At 38.7% G+C, this 19,362-nt stretch overlaps 1 protein-coding gene across 2 annotated transcripts in view; it reads left to right on the top strand.

The window, feature by feature from the left end:
* The first annotated feature begins 6,896 nt into the window (after positions 1 to 6,896).
* Positions 6,897 to 19,362, top strand: part of LOC127632608 (IQ motif and SEC7 domain-containing protein 1-like) — a 243,058-nt gene continuing 230,592 nt past the window's right edge. Inside the window, exon 1 of one of the 2 annotated variants that reach the window (XM_052111294.1) lies at positions 6,897 to 7,183. In XM_052111294.1, the coding sequence (XP_051967254.1) occupies positions 6,897 to 7,183 (287 nt within the window). The remainder of the gene's footprint in view (positions 7,184 to 19,362) is intronic. The other variant, XM_052111299.1, reaches the window with a different exon arrangement.

The raw sequence follows: 19,362 nt of genomic DNA, 5'->3' as shown, positions 1-19,362 counted from the left end.
TGTTGATTACCACAAACATTTATTTTGGCTTGTCTCTCCTTTTCTTTAAAAAAAAGCAAAAATCTGGGTTCCAGTGAGGCTCTTACAAAGTGAAAGGGGTTACTCAGTAAATGTTAAAATACTCACTATTTCAAAAGTACAGACACAAACCGTAAATAAGATGTGTGTTAACATGATTTTAATGTGATAAAATCACGTACCTTTTCTGTGTAAAGTTATAGCCAATTTTACAACCTCGTTGCCATAACGATATAATGTCAACAAACCCTGAAACCCTAAAATTACTGTAAAAATTACCATTTAAACAACTTTACAGCTCAAATGTATTGAACCCGCAATATTCCTTTAAATAACATCATCATATTTTTGTATATCTAAAAATATTTTGTTCTTAAAATAGCTTCAATGTAGCTATCTACATTTTGTTAGTAACTTGTAGTGTAGCTAACTACGTTTTTAAAAGAGTAACTCAACTGTAGTTTAACTACTTTAAGTTATGAGTATCTTGTAGCTTGGGAAACTAATTTTGTTTGGTATTTTAAAAAGCAAACATACCAAATTAGAACTCTCTACATACTGATTTTCACATTGTTTCATTTAAAAGCACTTACTGTCAGTAAACGAAGATTTGTATTGTGTGTCTCAGCCCTGCGTTGAAAGACCACACATTAGCTATCGATGATTGAGTGAATGCCAGTCTAATGCTGTTGGACTGCATTCATCTGCTAGACACATCATTGGTTTATGGCTTATGCAAGTTAAAAACGTCTGTCTTTTTTACTACAGACAATGGAGGGCTGTACAATTATAAATGTGCTGTGCAAAAGGAGTAAAACATGACTGACAGACAAGCACTTTTCCTTGGCAGTGTCATGAGGATATTCTGAAGTGCTTTGTCAGTCTCACAAAGGAGCAGAGGATGCATATCTTTTCTATTGCTTCATATCAATATGCCCTATAGACATTCCGCTGGGGAAATGCCATTGTGTGTGTAAAAAAATGTATGCACATCGTTCCTTGGAAAATCAATGCACATTCCAGTAAGAAGCACTGTAAAAACCTTACGCCATGAAGGTGATTATTTTTGTGCCCTTGATCACCACACTTACATAAATGTAATGTTTGTGATTACATAAATTGCAAAACTAAATTTGGATGGGAAATGCTTTTTTTGAAAATGATCAGCTATAATGTTGTTTATGCGAATAACCATTCACAAAGTATGAGCTGGGTTGTTTTAGTGTTGTGATCAAAAGGGATCAGGCAAATTTCTTTGTACTCAATGAGGACAAATTTGATGTTAACAGATTTTTTTATAAAAGTTCACAAGCCCAATATTTGCACATTATGCTTTTGAAAACGCTCATGCATCTGAATTTCTAGCTAATTAAATGTTAAAACACAAAAGATAACTCTTCTCTTGTGGGTAAAAATTACTCACAAAGAAAAATGGAAGACGATAGCATGAGATGAAGACAAGCTCAGGCTGAGAAGATGGGATTGGGGGGGGGGGGGGGTCTTATAGAGCTCAAGCCCCCCCAGTCCTGTGCTCGAGCCTCTTCATTATGGACAGCACGCCAAAAACCTAATGCGCTCTAGCACTATATAAACTCGTGAAATGCACTTTAAGAAAAATGCCAATAGATTGCAATTAATTCCATAGGCTAATTCATTTTAAATGATAACTTATAACCGTTTAAAGACAGACCTATGTGAGCTCTGAGGTTATTGATCAATGGTCGATGTGTCTGTTGAAGCCATCAGTCCACATTTTTTAGAAATCTTGTTTAATAGCAGAATTCCTTGTAACGAACTACACTACCGATGATCCTAAAGAAAAACACTTCACCAATCAGAGAATCATGGTCAAAGTAACCTCCTTCTGCTGTTATTCACTGTAACCTGGGGCATGTTCAGTCTTAAAACGGTGTGCAGCGTTTTGCTACGGTTTCCAGGTTGAACGACATGTTTCCTCGAAATGGTGTGAAACGGTGTGCAACGGGCTTTGAGGAAAGTTTTTTCTCATTTCGTGGGTGTGTCAGAGGTGTAATCCAATCAGCAGTGATGTGTATATAAACCCCACCATATTAAAAAGGGCAGTGTGCACAATGGATCCAACTAAAGTCTTTTAGAAATATGTCCACTGCAGCTTGGTGTATGCAACAATTGAAGACATTAGAAGAAATGTTTGCCTTGTCATCCTGAAATGTGAGGCAAATGTTGGATCACTATAATTAGGAACCAGAGTTTCCACATATCCCTTCACTCGATTGGGATGTTCTCTGCTATTCTAGAGGGCAAGGGCAGTGACTGTAGCATCAAGCATATTTTGTAGTATTAAACATGTATTTAAACCGATTACATCAGGCTCAGAAAATTATTCAAAAAGAACGCAAAGAAAAGCCTTACAACAGGGTGTTCAACGCACCACCGTTTCCGTTTAAATCAAAGTTTTGTTATGTTGTGTCAGGGCTGAACATGCCCCTGGTTTCCATCCACTTTTCGCACTGTTATCGATAAAGTGAAAATGGCGTCTTCTGCTTGTTTCCATTTAGATGGCCTTTATATCGCTAATTGTGTAGGCCATTACTTTCGCCTCCCAGATGTAAAATTCCCTAAAAATTCTACAAAGTCTTTGTAAAATGGGGAGAGTATTTAGACAATTAATTGAAATTAGCCAGCTTACTGTCATTTTAATTTCACAAATAAATGCAATCAGAATATGAGGGAATGTAATCAAAAGGTAGCAGTTGCCCTTATGATAGGACTGTAATATTGGTCCTGATGTTGCACCTATCGCAGGTTGCCAATGGTTCGGACCCAAAATCAAATTGTCATGGCCCTGTTCAAGCTGGCAACCTGCACCAAGTAATGGGGGAAACTTTTGGTCTTGGTATAACAACCATCCATCGATGTGTACTGTATATTTTAGTGTCATAATGCAATTAAAATTTTCAGAAGAAAATAAGCAAATGCGAGCCGAGGTGAAGAGGATTTGTTTTCAAATCTTTAAAAGATTTAAAATGTTCAAAAGCTAGTTTTCTGAAAGTGAACTCAGCATTGGACAAATCGTTTTATCTACAGTAGTCTTGAAAAAAAGTGTAGAACATTCTGAGAATGTCATTCAGCCAAATTTTTCTTCTGCAGAACAGGGTAAGGCTAATTTAAGGTTGTGTAAAGAAAATGCAATTAAATAGGACTAACAATATCATTTTTCATTTGGATATTTATTTAATATAATACAGGGAATTTGCTGGCATTTTTTCAAAAGTAGACTAAACAATAATTTTAAAGAATTGGGCTAAGTTAGTGTTCCAGAAAAGCACATTGAAGCTTTTCTCCTAGAATGGCGTATTTATTTTTATTTTAAAACATCTTTGTGCACAGAAATTATTTGTTTTTTGTATTGTGGGCAAATGACTGCCATGACTGCCATTTATTATTTTGAATGGTGAGGAAAAGCAACTATAATAAATAAACTGATGGCTACCATGATTAAATTAATCACAAACAGTGGCCATTAATTGGTTCTCCATGCATTTGTTAATGACAGGTGCATGATACGAGATATTTGTGTTGGCACTCCTGGAAGTGTCATGACGCAGACGTGTTTGCAGCATCGGATCTGTGCAGGTATGCAGTTAAGACTCAACCATAACAGTGCGAGTTATGCTTCACATACAATAAATTGGCATTCAAGGATGTATTCCTTGTCGTCATGATTGACACAGGCTAATCATTGGGGTAAACGCTGTCAGGTGACACTACATTTTTGCGTAAATGCCAGTTTTCTCGACAAAAAGTGTTTCCAAACCAGTTTTTTATGACATCTGAAGTATCGACATAGAGTTCATAAAAAAATTAAGTCGACAGTTGTGAAATTTTTGACATTTTTTGCATTTCCGTCAGCTATATAAGTAAACTTTTTGATGCATTACACCTTATGTTGCAAAAAAACCCTTGGATGGAAACATAGTTTTTGGTTCAATTAAGTATTTAAATCTTTAATTTAATATATTTCCATCATTTTTACTTGATTTTTATGTCTGCCTTTCAAATACTTATTTTCAAAGTTTGTAATGTTATGGTTAATCCCGGGATTGGTTGATTTGGATCATGCCTTAGAACACTTTTATGAATTTTATGAAATATGTATGAACAAAATGAATGGGATAAAAACCTCTGGAACCAAGATGGTTTAAAAAGTGGGTGGGCACAGTTGCGCTCTATTATTCGTTTTTTTCTTAATTTTCACAACACTAACTCAACTTTATTGTGAATAAAATGGAATTCCCACTCTTCTGTGGCGAAATACAAAGAAAATTTGTTTTATTACACCATTAAAGTAATACATTGGAAATGTGAGTTTTGCTTCTAGTTTTCTTGAAGAAAATCTATTAGCAGTATCATCAATCTTTGCTAACAATATATTTTACATTATGGCTTACTATTGAGTGCAAATCTAATTTGAGATGCTTTGCTCAACATTTTATGGGTCATCATGTGAAGTGAGTTTATATTTGGGTTTACTCATGGTATGTACAGATTCAGTTAAACACTCCATTGGTTCTTCCTTAAGGTCATACGTCTTGAACAGTGCAGCCGGAGCCCAGAGATTTTCCACTATTATTCCTGTAGGTCAACTGGATTAGCATAGTGCTTGCAACCCCAAGGTCTTGGGTTTGAGTCCCACTGAACACATACTGGGTATACCTTGAATGCTCTGTAAATTGCTTTGGATAAAATCATCTGCTAAATGCAAGGGTGGTGGAAGGCTTTATGAGCTTACAGTATGTAATAAATGAATGCAGAGGGAATAATGTTACCTTTTCAAATGTTATTGGTCTTAACAAGGAAGAAGAATTCAGTATTTTTCCTCATTTTCAAGAATTCAGTGCTTATTGACCCTGTAGAGTGGGACTGTGCAGGTACAAGTATGTAGATGAAATCGACATGTTAATTTTCCATGTGTTCCTCAACTCGGACACAACTTGACTTTTCCTGTCCAGTTCTAATTTTCCAACCAAAAAGTAATGTGCTAGATAGAACTAGAAATAGTATCACTTTTAATCTAAAGGCTAAAAGCTTTGAAAAATGAATCAAGAGAAGTCTGAAGCCTCTAAAAATACATACATTTTTGAGGTAGACAGACTCTCCCACAGTAGAACTCAGCCCTGTTCTTGTCATCATTGAAGAGGCTTTGATGAAGATGTTGTCTTTGTGATCAGAGAGGATGAAGTGTGAATTATGCACATTATCTGGAGTCTCTTCCTTATTAGCAGAACAATGCACAGGTACTGCTGGAGCACCAAACAGCATATGCCACATCTCAACAAAAGGGAAGATAAACAGTTCCTCTAATCAGATTTTTTCTTCTTTATTGTCAGCTTGCATTTAATGCATTCTTTTGGGCTCATGCTATAATTAGATCCCTAGTCATTTCTCTCTTTTATTTGACACGTGAAATATTAACAATGGTGGTATGTAACTATTTCTTCATCTTAACTTCTCAAATGGACTACAGTCAAAGTTTAAGAAAACAAGAATGTACTAATCATGCTCAGCTGTGATAAACTAGCCTATATAGTACAATACAACCACAACGCTTCAATGAATAAAATCAAACCAAGAAAGTATTAATTATGATATTGTTTTCTAGTGGCATTGCACCAAATGGCATGATAAGGATCACTCACAAGTTGACAGCCCCATTTTGCTACTACCACTTACAACCACTAGAGGGCGGGCATTATGTCAGAAACACAGAATAAGATCAAACTGACATAAAGTGTACAATTATATTTTAACTATGCATTTAGCATACAATATGATGATTCAAAGCTGTTGATAATCCTAGCATTTGGTATATTCAAAAATAGATTTAGTGTTTAATCAGAATAAATGATCCAGAGAACTATAAGATATAATAAAATATACATGTTATGCAAAAAAGCTGATTTACATCAAAGATTGAGGTTTAAACATTTTTAACTGGAAAAGCCTACAGAATGCACTCAACATGATTTAAATATCTGCATCAGATGTATAAAACGTAACACACCTTATCTCTATTATGTTGTGGGAGTGGTTTGGACGGGGTGTGCCTGTTGAATATGGAGTTATATTTGTGCCACAATTCTGCACGCGCAATATTCGTGCGCTCAAAATACACTTTGCGAGTTCACGTGCACAGTTTGCGCGCACAGAATTATGGCACAAATATAACTCCATATTTGGATGGGCGGTTGAAACACTTTTGGAATACAATGTAGGCTATAATTGTCAATAATGTATTTTGTTTTATATTTTTCAATTTATTTTTATTGTTCTGTATCTCAAATCAGATACAGACCTACACGCTGTCAATTTGTTGAATTTGGAACCATGTGGTAATGCGTAATTGTTACTTTTTACTTTACTGGATACCTTAATTAAGGCGTAAATAATAATTGAGACACTAAAATAATATAATATAAGAGCTACTTTGGACTTATTATTACCACCACAGTCGTGGAAATAATAATAATAATAATAATAATAATAATAATAATAATAATACGATTCTGGAAGATTCTGTTTGATGGTATTCATTTATTATGGTTTAACAGCTTAAAGCATGTTGTAAGTATGGTATTTTGGCGGGGGGAACTGGTTTGCTATGGTCATTTTTGAAATACCAGCGATATACACTGTTTGTCTTTACAGTCTTTCCATCGAAGGGTTAAATGAATGTACCATCCACGGAGCGGTTAGTTATTGTAGCGCAGCGCAGCTCAGCGGAAGAGCGCGCGAGCGCAACTTCAGTGCTCAGTGCTGCGAGCTGTCAGCAGTACCAGCAAACATAAACAATGGCGGAGTGGCTGTAAACCCTGCACACAGCGAATCGAATTTGCAACATGGATGGGCATTTCGCGTACACCGACATGGAAAGCCCGACCGAAAACCCCAGCAAGGCGGCGGAGTACCTGAAAGAGCTGAATAAAATAATCGAAACCCAACAGGAGTTGCTGGAGAAGCAGAAGATTCGGATTGAAGAGCTCGAGCAGCAAGTGACTGATCTTTGTCAGGAGAACGCGTGCCTCAAGGATCAGCACCAGAGGCACCTGGCCACCTGCAGACTGCAACAACAGGGCAACAGTCACCCCACGCTGGGTGCCATAAAGGAGAATGTGATTCAAGAAAAGTAAGTGCTACTTTTCCCGAAGCTGTCACTGCTGGTTTCGTGTCTGGTTTTGGCTATGTGTGAATAAAAACATGTGAATAGGCATGCCAGCTGTGCACGGTGGTCTGTGGATGTCTAATCATTAGAAAAATGTTTTTATTCGTGAGTCTGAACTGTAATCTTGACATTTTCGGACGAATCTTCCATATTAATGACTGGATTCGATCTTTTGGGAAACATTGGAAAAATAAATATTGTTTATCCAAAAAATTAAAAAACAAACAAAAAGCAGAATTAATTCAGTGGGACGGCTAGGTGCGCGAGCTCACCATGTGAGTGAATTCCAGTACTTAAATGTCCGCGTTATTCAGCTATGTGAAAGTGTGCGCGCGCGTTATATAATATTTAGGAAGCATAGCAGACCAACCTCAGTTGTCAATAGTGTCATATTCTTTTTATTGTGGCAACGGAACGTTTGGATCGCGTTTTTGATGCGCAAAAATGCTGTCTAGGTTGAAACACATCCCATGTAGATCACGTGTAGATGGCAGAACTGAAAGAGTTGTTGCTGAAAACATTGTGACATCGTGCCGTTTTCTTATGTGTGATCCGAAGAGAGCATCTTTGAGCTGCGTTATGGCTGTCAGGTAGCTGTGTGCCAGATGTCTCTCAAAGAATCCATCTCATACAGCAGCGTGTCTTTTATCGTTTTTATGTATTAGAATGCAATAAGTTTCCTCGCGTGAACGTCTGTATTCCATCTGCAAGGATTTTAATTGATGTTAGTCTTCAGTTATGTGTGAACTAATTGGTAAACATCTACCGTTCAGATCGTTTCTTGTCAGCTCTCAATGTATTTGTATTGGAAATGGCCTTTGATGGGATTAAATTACTGTCATCCCCATGGGGTGTCAATAATTGATATGTATAGCATCATAATTGTCTTTTAATTAGGGTTTCACCTTACTGGGTGAATCCAGACTGACACCTGCATTCCTGAACAGAGCCTTTTTAGAAATGCCTATTGTGATGTCGTTTGTGATCCCACATACAGATGCTACTGCAATCTCACCTTAAAATTCTAATCTGCTATTATTTTATAATAGCGGATTAGACAATCATGATAATGTCCAACAGATCTCTGCTGTAAGCCAGGGAAAGGACCCATCACGAATAGTATTAGGCTTTCAAAGTGGATTCATTGCAAGAGATAAGTGTTTATTTGGCATATTTATGGAAATCAACATAAGCATTTGGATGAGTCAGGTTTGGAACATACATTTCTCCCCAAGACACTGTAACGTGTCAGTTTATTTTTAAGCCGCAGTCGAATCTGGATTTTTGCTGCATATGAACATGCATTTGTCAATTCATCCCTTGTAACACAGCAGCACTGGCTGATCACTCATGTTTTATTTTGTTGGCTGTTTTTTTACACCATGCATTCACAAGTCATAATCTGTTCTGCCATAGAGGTGTCACGCATGAACATGAAGAGGGAAATGCAGAGGTTAATGAAGAATCACCGCCAATATATATAAAAACTGAAATATAACTAGGAAGATGATAGGTACAAGGATAAATACAACAATGTGTCAAATGTACATGCTAATATAGAAAAGACTAGATGATGAATGATGAAACACAAGGGAATATATACAGACATGGGAAATGACAACACAAGGAACATCTGGGAACACTAATAGGAAACAGGTGAATGTGATGATGATGGTGCCTGCTGGGAATTGTAGTGTGGGGACATACAACATAAGTCCATGAAATTGTCAAACTAAGAGTATGTGAACATGAAGTGATGGTGACTTGAAGGGATGTGACCCCCCCCGACATGGCCAGTGAAAGGGGAATAACCTACGTGGCCTTGGGCACTGGCAGAGACAGGCATATGAACTCCGTGGTCGTGAACATGGTCAGTGATGGGGGAATGGACTCTATGGCCATGTGCACTGGCAGTGACGGGGAAATAACCTCCATGATTGTGAACATGGGCAGTTACAGGGGAATGGCCTCTGTGGACATCGGCATGGGCAGTGAAAAGGGAACGACCTCCGTGGTTATGAGCACAGGTAGTGATAGGGAAACGACCACTGTGGTCGTGAGCACAAGCAGTGATGGGGAATGATAGTGGTTTTGAGCACAGGCAGTGACAGGGGAATGGCCTTTATGGCCGTGAGCACTGGCTGTGACTGGGGAGTAGGGGCCCTCTTCTCCACCTCTTTCAGATGGCTGTGAGCACTGCTGTGGGATGCTCGAGGAGCATGGCCTTAGGAGGCTCGAGGGGCAGAGCCGTGGGAGGCTCGATGCAGGAGATCTCTAGGACCACCAAGGCTGGGGAGAAAGTGGTCTCCGTTGAAGGGAGCTTGGAAACCACTGGAACCAGAGTAGCACCCCCCACTGAAAATTCCTCTAGGGCTGGAGCAGGCATGAAAACTGGTTCTGGGATGGACATGGCTTCAAATGGTGGCTCTGGAATGGACAGGGCTTGCAATGCTAGCTCTGGGATGTACAAGGCTTCAAACGTTGGCTCTGGGACAGACAAGGCTTCAAACATTGGCTCTGGGATGGACGAGGCTTGCAACGCTAGTCCTGGAATGGATGAGGCTTTAAACGCTGGCTCTGGGACAGACACGGCTTCAGGAACTAGCCAGTTGACTATGGCAGACGTGGGCATTGGCTCGTTGACCATAGCAGGCGTAATGGGATCCTCAACTGCCAGAGTGTAGTCCTCCATCGCTCTCACAGTTGACCATAGCAGGCGTAATGGGATCCTCAACTGCCAGAGTGTAGTCCTCCATCGCTCTCACAGTGAAGGCTGACCCACTCAGATGAAGGGCGAAGTCAATGTACTTTTGGAGGTCCCAAACAATTCTTCCAGATGGCATTAGAGAATTTATGGGTTCTTCCAACCCAGCCTGAAAACAGTCCTTAAGTGCCACATAAAATTCCCTTTATACACCAGAGCACAGAAGTCCATAACATATTGTTCAATTGTACAATCTCTCTGGGCGAGGCAAAGTAGTTCCTCTGCTGGATTCATCTTTGGGTCTGGTCTTCTGTAATGCATAAACATGGAGAGGGATGCAGTTTGAACCCAAATGCAGAGTTTAATGAAGAATCACCAACAATATACATATATATATATATATATATATATATATATATATATATATATATATATACAGGTGAAACTCGAAAAATTAGAATATCGTGCAAAAGTTCATTAATTTCAGTAATTCAACTTAAAAGGTGAAACTAATATATTATATAGACTCATTACAAGCAAAGTAAGATATTTCAAGCCTTTATTTGATATAATTTTGATGATTATGGCTTACAGCTTATGAAAACCCCAAATTCAGAATCTCAGAAAATTAGAATATTGTGAAAAGGTTCAGTATTGTAGGCTCAAAGTGTCACAATCTAATCAGCTAAACACCTGCAAAGGGTTCCTGAGCCTTTAAATGGTCTCTCAGTCTGGTTCAGTTGAATTTACAATCATGGGGAAGACTGCTGACCTGACAGTTGTGCAGAAAACCATCATTGACACCCTCCACAAGGAGGGAAAGCCTCAGAAGGTAATTGCAAAAGAAGTTGGATGTTCTCAAAGTGCTGTATCAAAGCACATTAATAGAAAGTTAAGTGGAAGGGAAAAGTGTGGAAGAAAAAGGTACACAAGCAGCAGGGATGACCGTAGCCTGGAGAGGATTGTCAGGAAAAGGCCATTCAAATGTGTGGGGAGCTTCACAAGGAGTGGACTGAGGCTGGAGTTACTGCATCAAGAGCCACCACACACAGACGGGTCCTGGACATGGGCTTCAAATGTCAAACGTCTTACCTGGGCTAAAGAAAAAAGAACTGGTCTGTTGCTCAGTGGTCCAAAGTCCTCTTTTCTGATGAGAGCAAATTTTGCATCTCATTTGGAAACCAAGGTCCCAGAGTCTGGAGGAAGAATGGCGAGGCACACAATCCAAGATGCTTGAAGTCCAGTGTGAAGTTTCCACAGTCTGTGTTGGTTTGGGGAGCCATGTCATCGGCTGGTGTTGGTCCACTGTGCTTTATTAAGTCCAGAGTCAACGCAGCCGTCTACCGGACATTTTAGAGCACTTCATGCTTCCTTCAGCAGACAAGCTTTATGGAGATGCTGACTTCATTTTCCAGCAGGACTTGGCACCTGCCCACACTGCCAAAAGTACCAAAACCTGGTTCAATGACCATGGTATTACTGTGCTTGATTGGCCAGCAAACTCGCCTGACCTGAACCCCATAGAGAATCTATGGGCCATTGCCAAGAGAAAGATGAGAGACATGAGACCAAACAATGCGGAAGAGCTGAAGGCCGCTATTGAAGCATCTTGGTCTTCCATAACACCTGAGCAGTGCCGCATCCATGCCACGCCGCATTGAGGCAGTAATTAATGCAAAAGGGGCCCAAACCAAGTACTGAGTACATATGCATGATTATACTTTTCAGAGGGCCGACATTTCTGTATATAAAATCCTTTTTTTTATTGATTTCATGTAATATTCTAATTTTCTGAGATTCTGAATTTGGGGTTTTCATAAGCTGTAAGCCATAATCATCAAAATTATATCAAATAAAGGCTTGAAATATCTTACTTTGCTTGTAATGAGTCTATATAATATATTAGTTTCACCTTTTAAGTTGAATTACTGAAATTAATGAACTTTTGCACGATATTCTAATTTTTCGAGTTTCACCTGTATACAAACTGAAATATCTAGGAACTAGGAAGACAATAGATACAACAATACAGCAATGAGACAAATCTACATGCTAATATAGACGAGACTAGATGATGAGACATGGGAAATGACAACGCAAAGAACAGCTGGTAACACTGATAGGAAACAGGTGAATGTGATGATGAAGGTGCCTGCTGAGAATTGTACTGTGGGGACAAACTACAACATAAAAGTACACGAAAGTGTCTAAGAGTCCATGACCATGAAGGGATGTGACAAGAGGTAGCCTTTAGTCAAGATCTTGGTTTCATGAGCAGAGCTGCATTCAGTTGTACTTTCTACAATGCATTCTGTCAATAGCCTATGCAATTCAGTGCAGAGTGCTTTGTAGTGGTAATGGTACAGAATGGCCCTGGTCTTGGAGAGTTCAGCCTTCACCTTCATACTCTGAAAACAGAATGATTTTTCCGGGCAGTGCAGATTTTGTGGGAGTGAAATATATTTTCTGTCTATATTTCTTGCATCCAGATATAATTTGTCAAGACAACATAACATTTTTATTCAGGCTGTTTTAGGGTTTTTCCAAAAACTCCATAAAAGTTTGTCTAGACATTGTTATATTTTATTCCTGTCTTTTTCAGCTCTGTGGTATAAAATAGTAATAATTTTGATTTCCCCCTTTCTTCTATTGAATGTCTAAGTGAATTATCTATGCTTGCATGAATGTCAAACCACTTCAGTTCATATTGTGCACACCTATATGTGATTCACAAACAACTAAAAAAGAATGACTAGACTATTTGTATTCACCAAGTCGGGTCTGTGATATTCGTCACAATAGAATGAATTGCAAGTGTATGCATCATTGTGATGTGGTGTCTTCTTTTTCTCACTCACCATTGGTAATAAAGGAATATTCTGGGTTCAATACAAGTTAAGCTCAATCGAAAGCATGTTGATTACCACAAAAAAGTATATTAGACTTGTCCCTCTTTTTCTTTAGAAAAAGAAAAAAATATGGGTTACAGTGAGGTACTTATAATGGAAGTGAACTGGGCCAATCTGTAAAGGTTAAAATACTCACTGTTTCAAAAGTATTGCCACAATAGGATTTTAACATGATACATTTGCTTACTAACTAACCTTTTCTAGTAACTTCTTTGCCATGACGATGTCACACTGTAAACCCTAAAACATTTCTGCCTTTAAACCCTTCAAATATTGTCCCCATTCACTTCCATTGTAAGTGCCTCATTTTAACCTCGATTTTTTTCTTTTTTACAGAAAAGGAGGGACGAGTCGAGATTAATTGTTGTGGTAATCAATATTATGCCACAAATGCTGTCAATTGAGATAAACTTGTATTAAACCCGATATATTCCTTTACAGGAGGGGAGGATCTTCCTCAAATCCTCATGATTTGAAGAACTCTGGGCTTCAGCTTTTCATTGCTGAAAAATAACTGGAGGAGGGTCAAAATTGCATAACTTGACAGGAACATGTTCACTTGAGAGGGAACCTGGCTATTTAAGACCCGATTTCCAAGAACATTTCACAATTTACTGGTATCTACAGTACATTTTCACAAAGATGAAGCTATCACATAAAATGATGTGCAGTTTAAGTGTAGATTACAAGGTATTATAATAAAAAACAAACAAACAGACGTTCTTGAAAAACATAAATAATAGGTTGTTCTTGTGGCGGAAATGTATTTGTGTTTCGATAGCTTCTAAAATTATTCAAGTCACTTGTGCTATTTATGTTACTAAGTTTATGTTTAAAACAGGCTATTTGAGTTTGTTGAGTCCTGAATGTGGGCATGAATGTTGGATAACGGAATCAAAGTACAGAGCAGCATGCGTTTAGCTTAGCTGGTCTTACAAGTGTAAGTGGCTCTGACAGGGAGATCACCCAGTCATAACAGAACATTTCTACTCACGAAGCTCTGTACTGACAGTCTGTTTTTTAGCTGTTCCATTTTTTTTTCATACAGTAGGCTGGTGTTGTCATCACTTTAACTGCTTGAGTATACCGTGATTTGCAGTATGGTTGGGCAGTCAAGGAAACTTCAACCAATGAATTGTGTGCTGCATTTCAAATCAGATGGAACTGTATTTGATATGCATTGTTTCTGCAAATTGCTGCATAGTGTTAAAGAAAGACATTTTGTGCTAAAGCCAACTGTTGGCCCTCATGTCATGGAGCATATGCCATGTCAGCTGTTGGCTTTGTGCTTACTGCAGCATGCTGGCAATCGGATCATGGGCTGTAATGGCTAGTGAAGAAGATCTTGGTGATATCTGAATACAAACATCAGTTGATTCTATGCATCAGTATTTTAACTGTTTTGAGTCTCTGAAATGCTAACGTTAAATGATCTAATATCCACCAGGGCTCAGCAAGTAAACTGAGCCTAAAAAGAAATGTCCTCTCACTTTCAACTGCTTTTATTTTCAGCAAATATAACATGTGTAAATATTTGTATGAACATAAAAAGATTAGACAACTAAGACATAAACTGAACAGGTTTCATAGACATGTGACTAAAAGAAATGGAATAATGTGTCCCTGTCAAAAGTAACAGTCAGTATCTGGTGTGGCCACCAGCTGCAATAAGTACTGCAGTGCATCTCCTCCTCATGGACTGCACCAGATTTTCCAGTTCTTGCTGTTAGATGAGCACTCTTCCACCTAGGCACTTGCAAGTTCCTGGACATTTCTGGGGGAATGGCCCTAGCCCTCACCCTCCGATCCAACAGGTCCCAGATGTGCTCAATGGGATTGAGATCCAGATCTTTGCCAGCTATGGCAGAACACTGACATTCCTGTCTTGCAGGAAATCATGCACAGAATGAGCAGTATTGCTGGTGGCATTGTCATGCTGGAGGTTCATGTCAGGATGAGCCTTCAGGAAGGGTACCACATGAGGGAGGAGGATATCTTCCCTGTATCATACAGCATTGAGATTGCCTGCAATTTGCAGTCCTCACGCCTCCATGCAGCATGCCTAAGGCACGTTCACGCAGATGAGCAGGGTCCCTGGGCAATTTTCTTTTGGTGTTTCAGAGTCAGTTGAAAGGTCTCTTTATTGTCCTAAGTTTTTATAACTGTGACATTAATTGCCCACCGTCTGTAAGCTGTTTGTGTCTTAACGACCGTTCCACAGATGCATGTTCATTAATTGTTTATGGTTCATTTAACAAGCACAGTAAATATTGTTTAAACCCTTTACAATAAAGATCTGTAAAGTTATTTGGATTTTTACAAAATTATCTTTAAAATACAGTGTCCTGAAAAAGGGATGTTTCTTTTTTTGCTGAGTTTAGTTCAGATTTTTACTAGCCCTTCCAACATTTTCATTGGCCCCACCGTCAGACAATTTTGAGCTTGTTTAGATTCGCACTGATACGCTCATAACTACCAAATATCCTAGCTTAGTCCAAACATCTGACAATGCAAGAAAACCACATTTAGATGAAAATAGTAATCTATGGATTATTCTCTGCTTTTGATGTAAAAACAAAACACTTACTTAACTCAGCTGGTAAGAACATTGGTTTTACTGTGTTTATGTGCAATGCAAAAATGTTTGCTGATGTTTTTTTGCTTAAATTATTTTATACCCTTAGCCTGATAAAGGAAAACTAGTGCTGGGTAAAATGTAGATTTTCTGATGTATCGCAATCTTCATTTGAAAGATCTTTGATATCGATTCTTAAATCCCAAAACCAATCTGTGCAGCAACTCTAAACAATGTGAGTAAATCACTTGCATATGCAACCAAATATTGTGTCATTACCAAAATGTCTGAGATTGGTCACTAGCTTTTAAATTTTCAGATTTTACTAACCAGTTATTGAGTAGTGTAGTGAGGAAGAAGTTTAACAACGATGTTGAGAGAAAAAGTTTGGTCTGACTTCTTCCATGTAATGTGTGCCCAAGGTCTCAATCCATTTGTCATTGAAAAATGTATCTTTTAATATCCATTATGTTCTTTTGTTGTTGATTAAAAACAACAAAGTAGCACAGATAGCATGTAAATAGTACAAATTCTGCATGTAAACTTGGAATGTCATAAAATGTCAAATCATTGATTATTGATCCGCAAGTAATTTTCTAGATACGTTTTGAGGCATCGACATATTAACATTAGCTGACATTCAAATTAGAAGCCTAATTTGTGTGATTTCCAGTTCACTGTCAGTTGGCCTTCTGTTTAATGTAGTCTGGTTTAATAGCTTTGGGAGGCCACTAGGGGGTGATATAACATTTACTGTACTTAATACTTAAGGATGTGTTGATGCGCTGCAGGTGACAGTCCAAAGTTGTGAATCAAGTCACCATACACACAGATTTACAAAGGTTTTTGTACTTCTAGAATGAACAAAGCGACATTGATGAGTTTCCTGGTGTAACTGCACAAACTGAATGATTAGAATTGGCAATGTTAATTATGCAATTTCTCTGTATGTAGTCTTGAATAGATTTCATTCAAGCTGTCAAACCACTAAAAGACAAACTTGTAACTGAAAATGCATTCTGTAGGCTATATGAAAGATGCATAATATACTGTAGGATCCAATGATGGCTAGAGTAAATAATCTATATCTTTTGATAATGATTTGGGACAAATTTAATGGAAAACAATGTGCTCTGAGGCGCTGCAGAATTTTAAGCAGCCTTTGCAGTCATAGTTGGGCAGAAGCATTGTTGGGCATAGGCAGAAGGTGAGTGGTGGTGGTGGTGTGCATACCTTCATAGAAAATAGTTTTTTTCTAATTGTAGAATGTGCCATGCCATCGGCCAGATGCGTTTGGTGTGCGTCCCCCTTTGAGTGACCATTCCGCTGATACTTTACCAAAATGTGTTGAGAAATACTTATCAAGAGACAAAAACTATTGTGAAATGAGTTGCCCTATTTACTGTATCAACCTTTTTCCTGAATGCTGATGTGTTCCAAGATTCAACTGTTTTCAATTTCTGGTCTCCCATGTTTTCACTTGCATCGCGTACATTCTTAGCAGGTAAAGTAATATTACATTTGTAAAAATGGTAAAACAAAAATGCCAATACTTCACAGAGTACAGATGACCATTTTTTTTTTATAGATAGTGCCTCACCTGAGTGTACAGATGACATGAAGTGATTGTCAGAGGTTAGTTATGTTGATATATTCAATAAATTGCTATGACAGCCAAATTGAGCCTTAAATTAATTTTGACACCAAGTGACTCTTGGAACATACATTTCAGACATGGTTGTTGTTCTCCACTGGATCACTCATTTTGGCAGTTTTTACTTGCCGTCTCGAGAAAAATACAAAAGAGGCAATTAGAATCATCATTGACAGTTGAAGTGAATAACATTTATTATCTCATTACAGTGGCACCTGTCAAGGTTTGAGATATATTAAGCAGCACGTGAACAGTCAGTTCTTGAATTTCATGTGTTGGAAGCACATGTGTAAGAATCTGAGCAACTTTGACAAGGGCCAAATTGTGATGGCTTGATGACTGGGTCAGAGCATCTCCAAAATGGCAGGTCTTGTGGGGTGTTCCCAGTATGCAGTGGTAAGTACCTACCAAAAGAGCGTCCAAGGAAGGAAAACCAGTGAACCGGCGACTAGGTCATGGGCGCCCAAGGCTCATTGATGCGTGTAGGGAGCGAATACTAGCTCGTCTGGTCCGATCCCACAGAAGAGTTCATGCTGGCCATGATAGAATGGTGTGAGAACACACAGTGCATAGCAGCTTGCTGCATACAGGGCTGCATAGCCTCAGACCAGTCATGCCCATGCTGACCACTGTACACCACCGAAGCCCATACAATGGGCATGTGAGCATCAGAACTGGACCATGCAGCAATGGAAAAAAGTGGCTTGGTCTGATGAATCATGTTTTCTTTTAGATCATGTGGACGGCCGGGTACGTGTGTTGTTTACTTGGGGAAGAGATGGCAGCAGGATGCACTATGGGAAGAAGGCAGGCCGGCAGAGGCAGCGAGATGCTCTGGACAATGTTCTGCTGGGAAACCTTGGGTCCTGGAATTCATGTGGCTTTTACTTTGACACATACCACCTACCTAAACATTGTTGCAGACCACATACACCCCTTTATGGCAATGGTATTCACTGATGGAAAAGGCCTCTTTCAGCAGGATAATGTGCCCTGCCACACAGCAAAAATTATTCAGGAATAGTTTGAGGAACATGACAAAGAGATCAAGGAGTTGATTTGGCCTCCAATTTCCCCAGATCTCAATCTGATGAGCATCTACGGGATGTACTGGACCAACAAGTACAATCCATGGAGGCTCCACCTCGCAACTTACAGGACTTAAAGGATCTGCTGCCAATGTCTTGGTGCCAGATACCACAGGACACCTTACATGACCACAGGTCTTTACATACATGTATGTACATATGTATGTATGTATGTGTGTATGTGTGTGTGTGTGTGTGTGTGTGTGTGTGTGTGTGTGTGTGTGATATATATGTATAGTATATATATATATATATATATATATATATATATATATATATATATATATATATACTTTTTCAATTTTTCCAACAATTGTTTACAGACAGATTGTTTCACTTTTAATTGACTAGATCACAATTCCAGTGGGCCAGAAGTTTTCATACACTAAGTTGAGAAATTCCAGAAAATGATGTCAAGCCTTTAGGCAATTAGCCAATTAGCTTCTGATAGGCTAATTGGCTAATTGGAGTAAATTGAAAGTGTACCTGTGGATGTATTTAAATACCTACCTTCAAACTATGTGCCTCTTTGCTTGACATCATAGGAAAACCAAACAAAATCAGCCAAGATCTCAATTCTGGTTCATCCTTAGGAGCAATTTTTTTTTACATACAATTTACAAACACCATTTGCCAAAAGTGCATATCAATCCCAGAACAACAGCAAAGGACCTTGTGAAAATGCTGGAGGAAAAAGTAGACAAGTATCTATATCCACAGTAAAACAGGTACTATATCGTCATAACCTGAAAGGCTGCTCAGCAAGGAAGAAGCCACTGCTCCAAAACTGCCATAAAAAAGCCAGACTACAGCTTGCAAGAGCACATGGGGACAAATATCTATCCATTTTGGAGAAATGTCCTCTGGTCTGATGATTTATTTGAACTGTTTGGCCATAATGATTCGTTATGTTTGAAGGAAAAAGGGTGAGGCTTGCAAGCCGAAGAACACCTCCCCAAACGTGAAGCATGGAGGTGGCAGAAAACATGTTGTGGGGGTGCTTTGCTGCAGGAGGGACTGGTGCACTTCACAAAATAGATGGCATCATGAGGAAAGAAAAATATGTGGATGCATTGAATAAAAATCTCAAGACATCAGCCAGGAAGTTAAAGCTTGATCGCAAATGTGTCTTCCAAATAGACAATGACCCCAAGCATACCTCCAAAGTTGTGGCAAAATGGCTTCAGGACAACAAAGTCAAGGTACTGGAGTG

Source organism: Xyrauchen texanus, chromosome 39, assembly GCF_025860055.1.
Source record: "Xyrauchen texanus isolate HMW12.3.18 chromosome 39, RBS_HiC_50CHRs, whole genome shotgun sequence".
Taxonomy (NCBI): Eukaryota; Metazoa; Chordata; class Actinopteri; order Cypriniformes; family Catostomidae; genus Xyrauchen; species Xyrauchen texanus.
Note: the sequence above shows the minus strand (reverse complement) of the source record. Positions and strands in the feature narration are given on the sequence as shown.